General features: G+C 39.3%; 1 protein-coding gene across 1 annotated transcript; it reads left to right on the forward strand.

Moving 5' to 3' along the window:
• The first annotated feature begins 4066 nt into the window (after positions 1–4066).
• LOC144235008 (olfactory receptor 1f45-like) lies at positions 4067–14778 on the forward strand. The gene is made up of 4 exons (XM_077768452.1): positions 4067–4120; positions 5975–6085; positions 6532–7422; positions 14746–14778. The coding sequence occupies exons 1-4, from the start codon at positions 4067–4069 to the stop codon at positions 14776–14778; spliced, it is 1089 nt and encodes a 362-aa protein (XP_077624578.1).
• The last annotated feature ends 5810 nt before the right edge of the window (positions 14779–20588 follow it).

Here is a 20588-nt window from a genome sequence, read left to right on the forward strand (position 1 = left end):
TTTCTAATGACGTTTTGTCTTTACTTTGTTGAGAAAATACTGCTGGTACAATTATATATACTTTTTGCTTACTCTTACAACATGAGTTGTCTCCATGTTATTATCTCTTCCTGGACATTTGGCTCTCTGAAAATACATCAGAATAAATATCGATGATATATATGGTATTTCACCATTGCTGAATGATTACAGGGTTTCTAAGATTTCACTATTACAAGTAATGATGCAAAGAAAGTCTCTAAAAAATGTTTACTTGTGTTCATAGTCCATTACATTTAATGTTTTTAAAAGTAGAATATCTAATCAATACCTTTATAGGACCCTTTATCCATTCTGCCAAAATTCTGAAATAGAGCACCCTTTTGTCTACATCTTCTCCATATTTTGATATTCACACTGTCCCCTTAATTACAAATGATATAATAGCCAAATGCTATCTCCTTGCTTTAGTTTTAATTTCTTTGATTCTTGGTGAAGGCACTATTTTCCACACTCTGTTTTCATCCATTTCATTCTTTTTTTATTTTTTTGAGAGAGAGAGAAAGCATGAATGCAAGTAGGAGAGGGGTAGAGAAAGAATCCCAAGCAGGCTCCACACTGCCAACACAGAACCTGACACAGTGCTTGATCTCACAAACCCTGAGATCATCACCTGAGTCAAAATCAAAAGTCAGATGCTTCACCAACAAAGCCACCCAGACACTCTTATCCTTTTTTTAATTGAAGTGTGGTTGACAGGGTCAATGCAACCCTTAATCTTGGGATTGTAAGTTTGAGCCTCATGTTGTGCACAGATATTATCTTATAATATAATTTTTAAATCTTATTTGAGAGAAAGGGAGAAAGCACAGGTAGGGTACAGACAGAGAGAGAGAGGGAGAGAGAAGCCCAAGCAGGCTCCATGCTATCAGCACAAAGCCTGATGCAGGGTTTGATCTCATGACCCATGAGATCGTGACCTGAGCTGAAATCAAGAGTTGGACTCTCAACCAACCTAGCCATCCTGGCACCCTTTTACTTTACTTTAAAAGTTACTTTTACTTTAGAAGTAAACTCTCCACAGAGGGGAAGGGAGGCACACCAAAGGGACTATTAAATAAAGAGAACAAACTAAGCGTAGAAAGGGGTGTGGGGAAGGGGGAAAATGGGTGATGGGAATTGAGGAAGGCACTTCTTGGGATGATCACTGGGTATTGTATGTAAACCAATTTGACAATAAAGTATATTTACAAAAAAAGTAAAATCTTCAGAAAAAGGGCGCCTGGGTGGCTCAGTTGGTTAAGCATCAAACTCCTGGTTTAGGCTCAGGTTGTGATCTAACACTTCGTGAGTTCAAGCACTGCATCAGGCTCTGCACTGGCAGCATGGAGCCTGTTTGGGATCTCTCTCTCTCCCTCTCTCTCCCCCACTGCCCAACTCATGCTGTCTCTGTCTCTCTCAAAATAAATAAGTTAACTTATAAAAATTTTTAAATATCTTCAGAAAAAAAGAAGGATAGATAGAAGTATACTTGACAGATAATATAATAACATTGTTTTCAGGTATAGGACATAGAGATTTGACAATTATATACATCACGATATGCCCCCCACAATAAATGTATATTTGGGTTTTGGGAAACTCAGCTAGAAATAACCTTAATGTAAAAAAAATCATAATGGCAATTAGAAAACATTTTTATCTGAATAAAAACCAATTATGGTGAGAGTCCAAATGTCCATCAACTGATAAATGGATAAAGAAAAAGTAGTGTGTGTGTGTGTGTGTGTGTGTGTGTGTGTGTGTGTGTGTATACATATACACTGGTGACAGCTCAGAACCTGAAGCCTGCTTCGGATTATATACATATAATACAATATTACCCAGACATCAAAAAGACTGAAATCTTGCCATTTGCAATGACAGATGGATATAGAACATATTATGCTAAGTGAAGTAAGTCAATCAGTGACAAATACCATATGATTTCACTCACATGTAGAATTTAAGAAACAAAACAGGGGCACCTGGGTGGCTCAGTCAGTTGAGCACTTAACTCTGTTTCGGCCCAGGTCATGGTCTCACAGTTGTGAGTTTTCTTTTCTTTTTTTATTTTTTTAATTATTTTTTTTTTAACATTTATTCACTTTTGAGAAAGAGAGATAGAGTGTGAGTGGGGGAGGGGCAGAGAGAGAGGGAGACACAGAATCTGAAGCAGGCTCCAGGCTCTGAGCTGTTAGCACAGAGCCTGACACATGGCTTGGGCCCACAAGCAGTGAGATCATGACCTGAGCCAAAGTCAGGCGCTTAACCGACTGAGCCATCCAGGCGCCCCAGTTTGTGAGTTTTCAGCTCATGATGGGCTCTGTGCTGACTGTGCAGAACCTGCTTTGCATTTCTCTTTCCCTCTCTCTCTGCTCCTCCCTGCCTTGATCACTCACGCTCTCTCTCTCTCAAAAAATAAACAAACATTTAAAAAAATAAGAAACAAAACAGATGAACATATGGAAAGTGGAAGGAAGAGAAAAGAGGGGAAAAAAACCACAAGAGATTCTTAATGGTAGAGAACAAACTGAAGATTGATGGAGGGAGATGAAGGGAAATGGAGGGGCGGGGAGATGGGCTAGATGGGTGAGGGGTATTAACAAGGGAACTGGTGATGAGCCCTGCATGATAAATCACTGAAATCTATTCATGAAACTAATATTGCACTGTATGTTAACTGACTAAATTTTTTTAAAAAAAATTATGAAACAGTATTTACAGGAAATTCTTCACACGAAACTTACAGTTACATGCAAATGTTAGAAAAGAAAAATTGCCAAAAATTACAATAACAAGTTGATCTCCATGAAGATAAATTTATCAAAAATTTATGAAATAAATGTACCAGTCCAAAGTAAAATATTAGCAATACATCACAACAATGCAGAAGACAACTTTTCCCATGAAGGTAATGTTGACTTAACATTCAAAAATTAGTCAAAGTAAGTCACCATATTTACAAAGCAAAGGACCGAAATCATTAGATGCAAGAACATCTCAACAGATGGAAGAAAAAAACATGTCATACAATTCAAATCCATTCGCTGAAAAGTCCTCCTAGCAAAATGGGGAGAGAAGAAAACTTTCTTAATCACAAAAAAAGTTGCCTTTTTGCAAACACACAGCACATATAATACATAAAGGTTATACATTTAACTCTCTGCCATCTAAATGGGGAACAAGACAGAATACCAGCTCTCACCACAGGCACCCACATCGTAACTGACGTCCCACCCACTGTGGTAGATGGAGAAAAAAATAAAAGATTTAAACTCTCTAAAGTAGGAAACAAGGCTGCATTTTGTTTACAGATGATATTTCCATATAATTGCAATTCAGAAGAGTCTATGGAGCAACTATTTAATAATTAGTTATCTTGACGTAAAAACAAATAAAGTAGAAACATCCCACACATCACAAGATACACAAAAAACAATTCTAAGTACACTAAAGAACTGATTTGGGAAGAACCAAATTATAAAGTTTTAAAAAGGAAACGTTGGAAAATGCCTATCTGAACTCAAGGAAGAGAGGACTTCTTCAACAGACACAAATACACTTATAAGATAAAATATATACTTATGAATTCAATCAGTTAAAATAAAAATATTTACTTAGCAACAGCACTATAAAGAGTGAAGAGACAAACCACCAAGATAGAGAAAAACTTATAATATTATAATCAAGAATCAAGAATCAATAGTTCTAAATAGTTCTATAAATATATTAGAATATAACAAACACCTAAATGGGAAAATGAACAAAATTTTAAACAAGTAGTTTCAAGATAAGGAAATGAAAATGCTAATAAGTATTTTCAGGGTACTCCTTCTCATGATTCATCACTGAAATATAAAATCAAACCATCAGGAGATGCCCCCCAATACACACTCAGCATGATGACCACAATGGAAAAGGCTGAAACCACCAAGAGTTATCAAGGATGTGGTGCAGCCAGCACTTGCACACATTGCTCATACAAGTGCAACTTCACACAATATCCTTGGAAGTCAACTTGACATTGTATACTAAACAAGGGGATATGGACATCTCAGATCCCAGCAGTGCCACTCCTAGCTATGTCCATGACAGAAAGGTATGCCTATGCACACCAAGAAACATGTAGAAGAATGATCATCACAATGTCATTCCTTTTTTTTTTTTCCAAATAGTTTATTGTCAAGTTGGTTTCCACATAACACCCAGTGCTCATCCCCACAAGTGTCATCCTCCATGCCCATCTCCCCCCTCCTCCCCCACCATTCCTCAGTTTGTTCTCAGCATTCAAGAGTCTCTCATGGTTTGCCTCTCTCCCCCTCCCCCACTATTTCCCATCTTCTTCTCCCCAGCTGTCCTCCGTTAAGTTCCTCCTAATCCTCCTAAACGTGCAAACATATGATATTTGTCCTTCTCTGCATGACTTATTTCACTCAGCATAACACCCTCATGTTCCTACACATGGCCAGATTTCATTCTTTCACATTGCCATATAGTATTCCATTGTATAGATAAACCACATCTTCTTGATCCATTCGTCCGTTGATGGACACTTAGGCTCTTTCCATGTTTTAGTTATTGTTGAGAGTGCTGCTATGAACATTGGGGTCCATGTGCTCCTATGCATCAGCACTCCTGTATCCCTTGGGTAAATTCCTAGCAGTGCTATTGCTGGGTGATAAGGGAGTTCTATTGTTAATTCTTTGAGGAAACTCCACACTGTTTTCCAGAGGGGCTGTACCAGTTTACATTCCCACCAACAGTGTAGAGGGTGCCCGTTTCTCCACATCCTCGCCAGCATCTAGAGTTCTCTGATTTGCTCCACAATGTCATTCCTAATAGTCAGCGTCAAGTATTCCTTCAACAATAGAGTGCATTAGTAATACATGGTACTGTCATACAGTGGAGCAACTCACCCCAATGGTAATAATGGACTTGCCACTACATACACCTATCTAGATGAATCTCATACAAGTAAAATTTCAAACAAAAGATGCCAGAAGACAGAATCCATAATGGATGAGTTCACAAATGGGCAAAGCTAAAATNACTGTGGGAACAAGGGCAGAGCTACATTATGAGGAGGGGAGGGGTGAGGAGCCTCCCATTACTTGGGGCCTATTCATGGACCAAATGGTGGCAACACCTTCTCCATGAAGGTCCCCACAATGCATATGTGGCAAAACTATCAAGAACATTAAGAAATAGTACACATAGTCACAATGGTTATTTCCTCAAAACAGGGACTGAAGGATGTAATTGAACAAAGTTACACACAAGGCTTCTACAGGATTGAACTATACATGATTGAAGTGGAGTGGTGGGAGAATGGTCAGTAATTTATTATCATTCCTTCAACAGCATATACATATTTTATAAACTGTTTTATGTAAGATAAAATTACAACATAAAATAAATATATTCAGAAACTGTACCTTGAACCTGATATAGAGTCTACATAGTGCTTATATCTCTGTTTTCTGGAGTGATGGAAAATAGGAATATTCCCGCTACTATTTCTACCACATGACAAATGAAGGTGTTGATTGTGCTATTTTATCTTCTTTTTTTTTTTCTTATTTTCTAGGACACACTGCATTCCATCCTTGGGGACTGGGCTCTCATTAGAAAAGTGTAACTCTGTGACAGAGACAGGCCCCATTCAGGATCCAGGTTATGAGGACGGATCCAAGCAGCACCTCACCCCAGGGAAAACCAGGAAGGCCATCTGGTCATCTGAATGGTCTTATCACTGACACTGCTGGGACTCAGGGGACCACGAAGCAGAAAGGCCTGCTGGGAGGTTGGACAATTGCCCCATGTAGGCTCTAACTAGGAGATCTGGGAATGGGTCCCAGGAGCCACTGCCTGTGACAAGTCAGCAGCTCCTCCCGGCTCCTGTGCCTGAGATATCACCAAAGACCCGAGTCTCCAGTCTGTGCTGTTCCTCTAGACAGGGAAGGGCGCTGTGGCTGGAGCCATGTCTTCTCAAGGAGACAGCGGGATAGCAAACCCAAGCTCCTTCCTGGAAGTGTCAGAGGCTGAGGCTGCCCAGCATGTCCAGGTAAGAACCGAGGCATATGAATGGGGAGAGAACAGACTGTCCGTGCACACACGCACGCGCGCACACACACAGACACACACACACACACACACACACACACACACACACACAAAGCAGTTGGGCTTCTCCTTTTGCTTTTTTTCTTCTCTATCCTACACCCATATCTGCCAACCAATTTTTGGCTCTTCTAATCACCCTGAGAGCCACCTAGTTCTGGTTTCCTCCACGTCCCTGATGGTCCTCTCTGAAGGCACTGAAGAGAATGGGCTTCAGACCACCCTTCCCCAAGTTCCATCTGTGACCCACACATAGCACCTATGCAATAATAAAGCATACTTCCTCTCAGTCTATTTGGCTGGTCTGGGTCCAGAATCTCTTGAGCGGTCTCTACTAGTCAGGTTTGATTTTAATTTAAGCAAGATCTCCTCCAATTTCTCTACTTGAAGGAAATCAGAAACCAAACCATCTTCTCTGACTTCCTGCTCCTGGGCTTCTCCGCACACCCAGGGCAGCAGCCTCTCCTGTTCGCACTCTTCCTGGGCATGTACCTGCTCACCGTGGTGGGGAACCTGCTCATCATCCTGGCCATCGGCTCTGACCAGCACCTCCACACCCCCATGTACTTCTTCCTGGCCAACCTGTCCTTCGTCGATACCTGCTTCACCTGCACCATTGTCCCCAAGGTGTTGGTGAACATCCTGACATGGCACCACACCATCTCCCACACTGGGTGCCTCATACAGATGTACTTCTTCATGGTGTTGGCCTTATTGGATGACTTCCTGCTGGCCGTGATGGCATATGACCGCTACGTGGCCATCTGCCTTCCTCTCCACTACACCACGGTCATGTGTCCCCAGCGCTGCCTGCTGCTGGTCGCTGCATCGTGGCTCTGCTCCCACCTCCTGGCCTTCTCGCTCACCCTCCTCATGTCTCAGTTCTCCTTCTGTGCCTCCCATGCCATCCCACACTTTTTCTGTGATCTTCTCCCTCTCCTCAAGCTTGCGTGTTCAGACACCCAGATCTTTCAGGTCATGATGTTTGCTGAAGCAGCCCTCTCAGGTGTGGTCCCTCTCACCTGTGTCCTGGTCTCTTATGCCCACATCATCCACACCATCCTCAGGGTCCCCTCTGCTGGGGGGAAGCACAAAGTCTTCTCGACCTGTGGCTCTCACCTGACAGTGGTCACTCTATTCTACGGAACTGTCTTTCTGGTGTATTTCCAGCCTTCTTCTTCCTATTCAGCAGACACAGGAATGGTGGCATCTGTGGTATACACGGTGGTCACCCCCATGCTGAACCCCTTTATCTACAGCCTGAGGAACAGGGACATGAAGGTAAACTCCTCGGCTGGGAAAGATGTTCCATCCCATAAAGAGACCAGAAAAGAAGACCATGTTTTTTGGAATTCCTTCCTCGTTGGACTTCCTTATTACAGTTTTGAGAAGATCAAGTCTAAGGGAGGATTAAAGCTCAGCATGACAAGCAGGTTAAGGAACAAAGGGTACGTGACCTGACAGGTTGGAATAAAACCAACTGGCCAAGGAAAGTACTCCTGCCTGGAGACAGGGAGCAGCCAGCAATCCCTATAGAGTTTGAAAGCAAAAATGACACCGACAAAATTAAACAGGCAAGGAAGACTTTAGGGGGAGTAAGTAGAGCTCAGTCTGAACTCAAGTCTCCTGGGATAAATGATGAGAATATTTCTAAATCCTGGGGTGAGTGAAAAAACACAGGCCATCTGTGTTTCCTAACTGTATTCACTGAAAAGAAAAATAAACTTCTCACATCTCTGTGATAGGAGGTAGATTTGTAACTTGAAACAAGCATCGTCCACAGGAGTGAGGATTCTACCCTCTCACAAAGACAGGAAGATGGCATGGCTTCCTTTCTTGTTCACTGCATTTCAAAGACATGCCTCCCATCTACTGAGTTGGGATATTCCTCAGTTGTAAAACTGGCAAGAGGTTTTTTCAAAGATTTTCATCTCAAAGAAGCAGAGAAAGAATTTATGATTTTAAGTTTTCTCAAGTAAATGTTCTAAGAAAACGGAGGCCAAAAGCCTAAAGTCAGGAAGAAACTTGTCAAAAATTACCCAACCTAAAGGTAAGGTAAAGTCTATCTTGGTTGTGACTTGATTAGTGGGTTTAGGTGTCCAAGTTGATTCAAACCAGAGAGTAAGAGCAGGAATCAACAGAAGAATAACATCAGACAGAATTCAAGTTCTAGGAGGAAGTCCAGTTAGTAGCACAGTCTATGACAGGCCCCACTCAGCTATAAGAAATGCACACAAGAGCAGGAAGGTCAAGTGCTCTGAGTTTCAGGGACCATTACCAAGCTCAGCTTTGCAGCAGTTTATTGATATGGACTAACTCACACATGGAGAAGCCTGCACCAAGAAAACACACTGTTTGCTGGGAGTAAGAGGACAAGAATAATTCTAGAAGAAGAAACCAGGCACAGATACATCAGAGGACTGGCCCCAAATCACACAACGGGGACTGGATCTAAGAATCTGCCAGTAAGTGGTTATTAGGTAAGGGAACAAGTTCTCAATTCCTTGGTTTTTTTTTAAATGTTTGTTTATTTGAGAGAGAGAGAGAGAGTACACATGAATGACTGAGCAGGGGAGGGGCAGAGAAAGGCAGAGAGAATCTGAAGCGGGGGTGGGGGGGTGGNCAGGAGTTGAACACTTAACCAACTGAGCTACCCAGGCACCCCAATTCCTTGGTTTTTAATCTCTAATTTATTTTGTTTGCCTCCAAGCAAAATAATATGTTTTTTGCAATAAACATTATAATAGTGAAGTATGCTCGTGTGTCTACGTCTATGCCTACTGTAAACATGTGGTGTGCCCATACAATAAAGCCTATATTGTATACAAAACCTAAAGAAGTAGGAGAAAGGAAGAAATCACCCACCATCCCTTCATTTAAAGACAATCAATACTAATATTGTACATCATTACTTTCTTTTTCAAAATGATCTTATTTCTGCTTTTATGAGGAAATGCTGTATGTACAATTATGTATATTCTCTTTTACTTAATTTATAACATGAGTTGTCTTCCTTTGACTTCCATATATCTTTCCTTTTGTGTGGTAATATTGAGGGGACATTGGACAATATGATTGCTCTTTTCCTGAGAAAAACTCTCAGGAAAGGAAGCTTATTTTGAGAGGAAAGTAAAGAACCATAAAAATATAGATGTGGTGTTGGGGCGCCTTGGGTGGCTTAGTCGGTTAAGCGTCCGACTTTCGCTTAGGTCATGATCTCACAGTTTGTGGGTTCAAGCCCTGCGTCAGGCTCTGTGCTGACTGCCAGCTCAGAGCCTGGAGCCTGTTTCAGTCTGTGACTCCCTCTCTCTCTGACCCTCCCCTGCTCACGCTGTCTCTCTCTCTCTCTCTCCTAGAAATAAAACAACTCTTGCTTTCTGCAAGAGTTTTCTCCCCTTTTTTTCTTTTTGATTTGGGGTTTTGTTTGTTTCACACAATTATTAACACGTAGAAATGCTGAGTGTCTCTTAGCTTAGTTTTCTCACATGCACCTGGTTCATTCCACTTCAGGGTCTTTCCCTGTGGCTTTTCCTCTCTGTGGTGTCTTCTCTTTCTCCAGGCCAACTAAGACCACCTCCTCTCTAACTTGTACCTGGTCCTGTCGCCACAGAGATCAGGAGGGAGGGACCCCTCCAGTAATTTGCATCTTCTTATTAACATGTGTTAAAGCTGTTGAGACATTTAGAAGGAGTTAAACGATTCAGGAAGGCCTATTTTTAAATTCTCATTAGCAGAGTAACCAATGCTCCGTCCTTCTTGTATAGCATGATGGAGTCTGAAACACCCAGATATGTCAGATGCTGCAGCAAAGCTAGGTCAGTGGTTGAGTATTTTGTTCCTGGTCACCAAGGCCAGCAAATATAAAAGGAAATGCAGAAACCAACACAGAATGTATTCAGAGCTCTACCCAGTAGTTCTCGAATTTCAACTGGGACCTACCAGAGCAGTACAATGACTCTTTGGATGGTACCTACCACCCAACCAAGGCTAGGTGCCAACTTCACAGACAACTCCAGGCATGGGAGACCTTAGCTGAACACAGAGTGTTGCAAGTAGGTCTTTCTTGCAAGTAGGTCTTTCTAACTCAAACCTCACCCTCCTGTCTACCTTGTGCTGCCTCCCAATTCCCCAAGTCTATATACATAGAAAGGCAGTTCATAAAGAAATGGATAAAAGGCTAGACTAGATGTGCCACCAAAAAAAGTATTGATGAAGGGTCAATCAATATAAAAAGGCTCTCAACATAACCAGTCATCAGGGAAATGCCCATTAGGCCAGCAAACAGCTATCAAAATGAATACAATCGAAAAAATGGACAAAATGACAAGTAATGGCAGGAAATGAAGCAGTCATATCTTTCAGACACTGCTAGTGAAAGTGTAAATTTGCACAGTAGAATTATTTCACAGTATCTACTAAAGCTGACATAAGCATTATCCTACGAACCAGAAACTTCATTCATAACAATATATCCAAGAGGAATCCAAAAGGCAGGTATAAAAATGTTCATAACAGTGCTTTCATAGCCAGAAGCTGGAAACAACTCAAAAGTCCATCAATGGTAACATCAACTAATAAATTCTAGGATATTCATCAGGACAATCTTACATAGCAATGAAAATGAATAAAGTACCATTAAATATAAATATATTGACACGTCTCACATATTATTGGGTAAAACTAATCTTAGACAAAAATGTATTGGAAGTTTCCTTATGTGTAAAGTTTAAAAACAGGCAAAACTTTAAAAACAGGCAAAACTAATCAATGTAGTTAAAAGTTGAGTTGTTTGGGAAGGAAGGAGAAGATTGATAATTTAAAGGACACTCAAAGGGGCACATGGGTGGCTCATTCCATTAATTGTCTGAGTTTTCCTCAGGTTTTGACCTTCCAGTTCATAGATGCAAGCCCCATATTGTGCTCCATACTGTCAGTAAGAATCCCTGCTTGGGATTCTCTCTCTTTCCGTCTCTCTCTCTGTCCCTACTCCACTCATGCTTTCTCTCTCTCAAAAATAAACAAATAAATAAACTTAAAAAAAAGGACACCCAAAGAGGTTTCTGGGCTACTGTTCAGGTTCTATTTCATGATCTAAGAGCTAGCTCAGTGCGTGTGTGCATTTTGGAAAAAATTAATCAACCCCTACATTTATTACGTTGCACACTTTTCTGTATACTTTAATAATTCTTCAATTAAATATTTACTTAAAAACTTTAAAATGCATGAAGATTGAAAATAGAAAGTTGGGTGCCTGACTGGCTCAGTTGGTAGAGGATGTAACTCTTGATCTTGGGGTTGTGAGTTTGAGCCCCAGGTGTGGAGTAGAGTTTACTTAGATTTTTTTATAATTTTTAAAATGTTTTTATTTATTTCTGAGAGAGAGAAAGACAGTGTGAGCAGGGGAGGGTCAGAGAGAGAGGGAGACACAGAATCTGATGCAGGCTCCAGGCTCTGAGCTAGCTGTCAGCACAGAATCAATGTGGAGCTCGAATCCACAAACCGTGAGATCATGACCTGAGTCGAAGTTGGACGCTTAACCAACTGAACCACCCAGGCGCCCCTAGATTTTTTTTTATTTTAAAAAAAGAAAATAGAAAGTTGAAAAAACATATACTATAAAAAATATATGTAGCTATATCATTATCAAACAACTAGACTTTAAGACAAAGAGCATTATCACATATACAAGGTTCATGCTATAAGCCTGAGATCTTTCACTCACCAGGAAAATATAACTGTTCTAAGATATTTTAGTAAAACAATTGCTATAAATAAGCATTTTAAATTGACAGAACAAAGAGAACTAGACAAAAACACACTTAGTGGAAGATTTTAATATACTTCTCTTAGTAACTCACAGAACAAGCAGGCAAAAAGATCAGTAAATGTATGAAAGATTTGGAAAACACAATTAACAATATTGACCTAATGCACATATATTAAACACTGCATCCCATACTTGTAGAGAACACATTCTTTTCATGCATACAAGGAATATTTTAAAAACTTGACCATATGTTGGTCATATGGTCATATGACCATAAAGCAAATCTCAACAAATTTTAAAGGACTGAAATCATAGAGACCACAAACCCAAATAAACTAAACATCAGCAACAAAAAGATAACTTGAAGACTCTCCATATAATTAGGAATTGAGGTGCACATTTAGAAATAATCTTGCAGTAAAATATAAAAAGTGATGGATATTTTAAAATCTGTGTGAACAAAACCCAACATGTCCTATTTGGGAGTATGAAGGAAGCACCTAAAATATGTAGGGAAAAATTGTAGCCATACATGCAGATGTTAAGAAGCAGAGAAAGCTGCAAACTATTAGCTAAGCACCCGTCATGAAATGTTAGAAAAAGAACAACAAAATCAATGCAAGGAGAGTGAAAGAAAGAGGAATACTGAAATAAAAAGACAATATAATTGAGAAGTTCAAAAGCTAAAAGATTATTCTTTGAAAACATCAAAATTCATATCCCTCTAATGGAACTAACTGAGAAAAAAAAAAGCTCACCAATTACCAATAACAGGAAAAAGAGTGGCATCTTTTCAGATATTACAATAAAATAAGAGGATCTTATGAATAACCTTATGCTAATAAATTTGAAATTTTAGATGAAATAGACAAACTTAATACAAACAAACAAAATACAACTTACTAAAACTTGATATGAGGAGAAATTTAAAATCTGAAGAGATCTATAACCATTAAAATCTTTCCCCAAAGAAAATTCCTGGCCCAGGGGGCCTGAGTGTCTCAGTTGTTAAGCATTCCACTTGGTTTGGGCTCAGGTCATGATCTCAAGGTTCATGAGTTTGAGCCCCATACAGGGCTCTGTACTGGCAGAGTGGAGCCTACTTGGGATCCTCTCTCTCTCTCCTTCTCTCTCTGCCCCTTCCCTGCTCACTCACTTGCTCTCTCTCTCAAAATAAATAACTTAACTTTAAAAAAAAAAAAAGAAAAGAAAATTCCTGGCCCAGGTGGTTAAAACAGGGTTCATGTGAAAAAAATGTTTCCAAGAAAGAATTTCTACCTTACAAAAACTCTTCCAAATAATAAAAAATAAGAGACATTCACAAGACCCTTTTATGAGGTGAGGAAACCTCGATATTAAAAGCTGACCGTCCTCATACAAAAGGACAATTGCAGTCAGGTACCACTAATGAAAACAGATTCACATTCAAACAAAGTATTAACCAAACAAATCAAGCAATGCATAAGAAAAGATCATTTTTCATGACCACATTGGAGTTTCTCAGTAACTCCAGTTTAGCTTAACTTCAATAATTAATCAGAGACTTTTTCTCTTCCAGGGACTATATCTAGAGGCATTCAACATGGTTTCAGCATTTAGGGTACTGATTGAGGTTATCCTACAGTACAGCTTCTAACAAAACTAGCCTGTCCCAAATCCCTTACAATAGACTTGCCTTTGTATCAAGGTTTGAGAAAGTACCACATGTAGCATGTAGCCAGGCTGGCTTTGAAAGGTTCATTCTATGAGACCTAAAGTTCTTATAAAGCTACACACACATACATGTCAGCAGAACCTATGGTGTGTCCATGTGTGCTGAATTGTCTATTTCAGGATCAAACATGCTCTCCTTATAGTCTTAGCCAGCTCAGACTGCCACATCAAAATACCATAGACTGGGTGACTTAAAAAACAGAAATTTATTTTCTCACTGCTGTGGAGGCTAGAAGTCTGAGATCAGGGTGCCAGCATTGTCAGTTTCTGGTAAGAACTCTTTTCCTGGCTTGCAGACAGCCACCTTCTGTGTCTTCACATGGTGGATGGAGAACAAGATTTTGTTCCTATAGGATTAGAGACCCATGTTTTTTTTGTTTTGTTTTGTTTTTTTACGTTTATTTATTTATTTTGAAAGAGAGAGAGCAGGAGAGAAAGAGGAGAGAGAGAGAGAATCTCAAGCAGGCTCCACACTGTGAGTGCAGAGCCTGATGCAGGGCTTGAACTCATGGGCCATGAGATCATGACATGAGCCAAAATCAAGAGTTGGATGCTTAACCAACTGAGCCACCAGGCTCCCCTAGAGCCCCACTCTTAAAACCTCATATAACCTTAATTACCTCCTAAAAACAGCGTCTCCAGATACAGTCACATTGGAAGTTAGGGCTCCAACATATGAATTGGGGCGGGGGGATGATACACAATTCAGTTGAGAGTACTTATTGGGAAGCAAAAAAAAAAAAAATCATTGCAAAGTGCTGATGGCATAGGCAGAGTCAGAAAGAAAAATTTTTTAAAATAAGACTTTGTTGTCTAATGAAAAGTCTATTTTAATTTTAATTATAAAAATTCAGAGTAATTCTTCATATTTACAAAACAAAGGACAAAAATCATGTGATTGCCTCAACATAAGGAAGAAAAAGCATTTGCTATAATAAAGTGTTCATAGTAAAGCCCTCTAGGCCAAATGAAGATAGAAAGAAACACTGAAATCTTAAAAAAAAAAAAAAAAGAAAAAGAAAAAAGAAACGCTGAAATCTTTGTTTTCTAAATGTGAACAACACAGAAGCAGCAGCTCTTAGCATGGCTATTTAACATTGTACTGGAAGTCACAGGCAGTGCAGAAAAGGAAGATAAGTAAAAGAAAAAAGAAGTAACAAAAGGAAATAAAGAAACAAAATTTCCTTTCATTTATGGATGTCATGATTGTATAATCGAAATTCCAAAAACTTCTACCAATGTTAGAATTCATTTAAAAATTAGTAAATTTGCTACATACAAAAATCTATCCTTAATTAAATATGTGTCTATGCACCAGGAACAACAAAAAAAATAAGATATTTATGAGACTTGTGCTTAAAATATAGTTTAAAAACAACAAGTACCCAGAAATGAATCCATCAAAATATAAACAAGACCCCTAAATAAAAATGAATAAAACATGATGTGGCATTTTATACAATGGAATACTACAAGGCAATGAGAAAGAATGAAATCTGTCCGTTTGGAGCAACATGGATGGAACTTGAGGGTGTTATGCTGAGTGAAATATGTCAGGCAGAGAAGGACAGATACCATATATTTGCACGTATTGGTGGATTAGGAGGAAGTTAACGGAGGACCATGCAGGAGAAGAAGGGGAAAAAATAGTTGGGAGAGGAAGGGAGGCAAACCATGAGAGACTCTTGAATACTGAGAACAAACTGAGGGCTGATAGAGGTGGGGGAAAGGGGAAGGGAGGTGATGGGCATAGGAAAGGGCATTTGTTGGGATGAGCACTGGGTGTTATATGGAAACCAACTTGACAATAAACTATTTAAGAAAAAAAAAGACTAGGTAAGTAAATTTCAGTATGTGTATTAAATAAAATTATGCATACATTTTTAAAAAAATGAATAAAACACTATTGGGGCACCTGGGTGGCTCAGTTGGTTGAGTGTCCAATTTTGGCTCAGGTCATAATCTCACGGTTTGTGGGTTTGAGCCCCACATCGGGCTCGCTGCTGTAAGTTGACATACAATTGTTAGGAGTTAGAAGTCTCTATAATCCTGAGAGCCTCCTCTCTAAATTGTTTGAATTCATTTAATGAGGGACCATAAGGCAAGCTAACACCCAGAAAACCACCCTCTCCCCAGGTAGGATACCTGTGGCATTCCTTGGGCACTCCTGGCTGCCCAAGCACAGAGGAGAGGAGAAAACAAATGGTTAACTGATAGAGATCACAGTCACACAGGATGTGAGTTTCCATCAGTTTACAAATGTCTCGAGAGGGGCGAGGGGAATGAAGCAGCCCACACTCCATACGTTCACACCTTCCCTCCTCCCCCCTGAACCATATACGAACATGATGCAGTGGCTCAAAACAGCCAATTCCTGATTCCTCGGCAGATTTGTAAACACAACCTGGGCTACCTCAAAACAAGCCAAAGTACACACGGTGGAGAGTCCCAAATACCGCTATGAGTAGGGAAACAAATTAACCAAAGTCTCAACAAGAGAAACCAAGAAACACCGTTCAAAGAAAACTTCCTGAATGGCCAGGCCCTGGACAGTCAGAGAGCTCTCTTTAATACAGCAGAACCCGCAGGGGCAGGATGCATACCAAGCTTTTAAAATTAACAAGAGATAATAATGGTTTTCATCAAGTTTTGTTCATCTTTTGTTAATATATTCTTGCATACCTTTTAAAAAATAAAATTAAATTAACAAGAGATAGAAAACTAACCAAAATGATGAAACGGAAGAACTCTCCTCTAAAGAAATTCCAGGAAGAAACGACAGCTAAAGAACTGCTCAAAACAGATATAAGCAACATAACTGAACAAGAATTTAGAACAATAGTCATAAAATTAATCACTGGCTTGAAAAAAGCATGGAAGACATCAGAGAAACTATTGCTACAAAGACTATGGAGCTTAAAAATAGTTGTGATGAATTAAAAAATGCTATAAATGAGATACATAATAAAATGGAGGCATCCAACGCATGGATTGAAGAGGCAGAAAGGAGAATCAGTGATTTAGAAGACACAATTATAGGAAAAGAGGAAGCTGAGAAAAAGAGAGATAAACTGATCCAGGAACATGAAAGAAGAGTTCGAGAGCTCAGCGATACTCAAACGGAATAATATCCATATCATAGGAATCCCATAAGAGGAAGAGAGAGGGAAAGGTGCTGAAGGAGTCCTGGAACATTTTATTGAAGAGAACTTCCTCAATCTAGGGAAGGAAACAGACGTTGAAATCCAAGAGGCACAGAGAACTCACCTCAGACATGACTTGAATCGATCTTCTGCATGACATATCATAGTGAAACTGGCAAAATATAAGGACAAAGAGTGAATTCTGAAAGTAGCTAGGAGAAAAGGCCCTAACACACAAAGGGAAACCTATCAGAGTGGTGACAGAACTATCTACTGAAACTTGGCAGGCCAGAAAGGAATGGCAAGAAATCCACAATGTGATGAGCAGAAAAAATATGCAGCCAAGAATCCTCTATCCAGCAAGCCTGTCATTCAGAATAGAAGGAGAGATAAAAGTCTTTCCAAATAAACAAAAATTGAAAGAATTTGTCACCACTAAACCAGCCCTACAAGAAATCCTGAGGGGGACTCTCTGTGGGAAATGTTGCAAGGAATGCAAGATACTAGAGACACCACCATAAGCATGAATCCCACAAAGGACACAATAAATCTAAACCTACATATTTTAACAATAACACTGAATGTTAAATGGGCTGAATGCTCCAATCAAAAGACATAGGGTAGCAGAATGGATAAAAAAACAAAATCCATCTATTTGCTGTCTACAAGAAACTCATTTTAGACTGGAGGACACCTTCAGATTGAAAGTAAGGGGATGGAAAAATATATATGTTACTCGAAGTCAAAAGAAAGCTGGAGTAGCTATACTTAAATCAGACAAACTGGACTCTAAATTAAAGACAGTAACAAGGGATGAAGAAGGGCATTCTATAATAATTACAGGGTCTATCCATCAAGAAGAACTAACAATTATAAATGTCTACACGCCAAATTTGAGAGCACCTAAATATATAAAACAATTAATCATGAACAGAAACAATCTTATGGATAAGAATGTGCTAATCGCAGGGGACTTTAATACTCCACTTACAGCATTAGATAGATCAACTAGACAGAAAATCACTAAAGAAACAATGGACTTGAACGACACATTGGACCAGATGGATCTGACAGATGTATTTAGAACTCTACATCATGAGGCCATGAAATTCACTTTCTTCTCAAGTGCTAATGGCACATTCTCCAAGATAGATCACATACTGGGACATAATGCAGCCCTCAATAAATATAAAAGAATGAGATCATATCATGCACACTTTCAGATCACAATGCTATGAAACTCGAAATCAATCACAGGAAGAAGTCTGGAAAACCCTCAAAAAACATGAAGGCTAATGAACACCTTACTAAAGAACGAATGGACCAATCAGGCAATTAGAGAGGAAATTTAAAAATATATGGAAACAAACGAAAATGAAAATACAACAATCCAAACTCTATGGGATGCAGCAAAGGCACTACTGAGAGGAAAGTACATTGCACCCTAGGCCTATTCGAGAAATTAGAAAAAGCACAAGTACATAATCTAAGAGTGCAGCTAAAGGAACTAGAGGGAGAGCAACAAGAGCACCCCAAACCCAGTAGGAGAAAAGACACAATAAAAATCAGGGCAGAAATAAATAATATAGAAACCTAAGAAACAGTTGAACAGATCAATGAAACCAAGAGTTGGTTTTTTGAAAAAATAAACAAAATTGACAAACCTCTAGCCAGGCTTCTCAAAAAGAAAAGAGGGAGCACTCAAATAGACAAAATCATGAGTGAAAATGTACTTATTACAACCAACACCTCAGAAATACAAGCAATTATCAGGAAATACTATCAAAAGTTATATGCCAACAAATTGGAAAACTTAGAAGAAATAGACTAATTCCTAAACACACACTCACTACCAAAATTCACACAGGAAGAGACAGAAACTCTGAACAGGCCCATAATGAGGGAGGATATCGAATCAGTTATCAAAAATCTGCCAACAAATAAGAGCCCTGGGACAGATGGCTTCCCTGGGAAATTCTACCAGACATTTAAAACAGATTTAATACTCATTCTTCTCAAGCTATTCCAAAAAATAGAAACTGAAGGAAAACATCCAGATTCATTTTACGAAGCCAGCATCATTTTGATTCCCAAGCCAGACAGAGACCCAGAAAAAAAAAAGAGAACTGTAGGCCAATATCCTATATTGGATCCTATATTGGATCCATATCCTAATACGGTAGCAAAAATCCTCAACAAGATACTTGCAAATCGAATTCAACAGCACATAAAAAGAATTATCCACCAGGATCAAGTGGGATTCATTCCTGTGTTACAGGGCTGGTTCAATATTCGCAAATCAATCAATGTGATACATCACATCAACAAAAGAAAAGATAAAAACCATATGATCCTGTTGATAGTTGCAGAAAAAGCATTTGACAAGATACAGCATCTCCTTCTTAATAAAGACCCTCGAGAAAGTCAGGATAGAAGGAACGTATTTAAACATGATAAAAGCCATCTATGAGAAGCCCTCAGCTAACATCATCCTCAACGGGGAAAAACTGAGAGCCTTCCCCTTGAGATCAGGAACACGACAAGGATGTCCACTCTCACCACTGCTGTTTAACATCGTGCTGGAAGTCCTAGCATCAGGCATCAGACAACAAAAGGAAATCAAAGGCATCAGAATTGGTAAAGAAAGTAAAACTTTCACTTTTCCCAGATAACATGATGCTCTGCAGAGAAAACCGGACAGACTCCACCAGAAGCCTACTAGAACTGATCCAGAAATTCAGCAATGTTGCAGGATACAAAATCAATGTACAGAAATCGGTTGCATTTTTATATACCAATAATGAAGCAACAGAAAGAGAAATCAAGAAACTGATTCCATTCACAATTGCACACACACACACACAAAAACCATAAAATACCTAGGAATAAGCCTAACCAAAGATATAGAAGATCTGTATGATGAATACTATAGAAAACTTATGAAGGAAATTGAAGAAGACACAAAGAAATAGAAAAACATTCCATGCTCATGGGACGGAAGAATAAATATTGTAAAATGTCATTACTACCCAAAGCAATCTACACATTCAATGCAATCCCAATCAAAATTGCACCAGCATTCTTCTCAAAATTAGGACAAAGTATCCTAAAATTTGTATAGAACCACAAAAGACCCCGAATAGCCAAAGTAATATTGANCAAATAGGAGACTCTAGATGCTGGCGAGGATGTGGAGAAATGGGCAACCTCCTGCACTGCTGGTGGGAATGTAAGCTGGTGGAACTCCTCTGGAAAACAGCATGGAGGTTCCTCAAAAAATTAACAATAGAACTCCCCTATGACNTTGGGTGTTATACGTAAACCAATTTGACAATAAACTATTTAAATAAATAAATAAATAGATACATGCATACATAAATAAAACAAATGTCTCAGTAAATTACAAGAAAAAGGCATCCTTATCAATAGCCTGATCTCCAGAAACCTATAGACTCAGGTTTTTGGCGCCCCAACATCACCCCTCCATAGTGATATAGGCAACAAAGGCAAGAAGGAAATGGCAGGTAAAATTCAATTTCCTTATAATCTACAGCCCACTGACATATACTTGAGGCAAATACAGAATATAACATTTCTCCAGGAAAGCCCTACTGTGTTCATGTTAATGCCTCACTAGAGGGAAAATAATCTTAGCTTGACAATAGCAAGGCCTTAGGTATCTTAAGAGTCCTCTTTAGCATATGAAAGTCCTTCTGGAGGCATCCCTTTAGCCTTTTCGTCCCCAACTCCATAGTATATAACCAGTCACCCTTCACAACTCCAGTGCACCTCTTTCAGTGTAAGCCCATGGGTCCTGTCCCCAT

Source organism: Crocuta crocuta, unplaced genomic scaffold, assembly GCF_008692635.1.
Source record: "Crocuta crocuta isolate KB4526 unplaced genomic scaffold, BGI_CrCroc_1.0 scaffold35, whole genome shotgun sequence".
Lineage (NCBI taxonomy): Eukaryota > Metazoa > Chordata > Mammalia > Carnivora > Hyaenidae > Crocuta > Crocuta crocuta.

Coding starts and splice junctions, on each gene's coding strand:
- LOC144235008 (XM_077768452.1), top strand. CDS start 4,067: ATGGACATCTCAGATCCCAGCAGTGCCACTCCTAGCTATGTCCATGAC. Junction 4,121..5,974: donor GCTATGTCCATGACAGAAAG/GTATGCCTATGC, acceptor CTGTTCCTCTAG/ACAGGGAAGGGCGCTGTGGC. Junction 7,423..14,745: donor TGAGGAACAGGGACATGAAG/GTAAACTCCTCG, acceptor CAGGCAGTGCAG/AAAAGGAAGATAAGTAAAAG.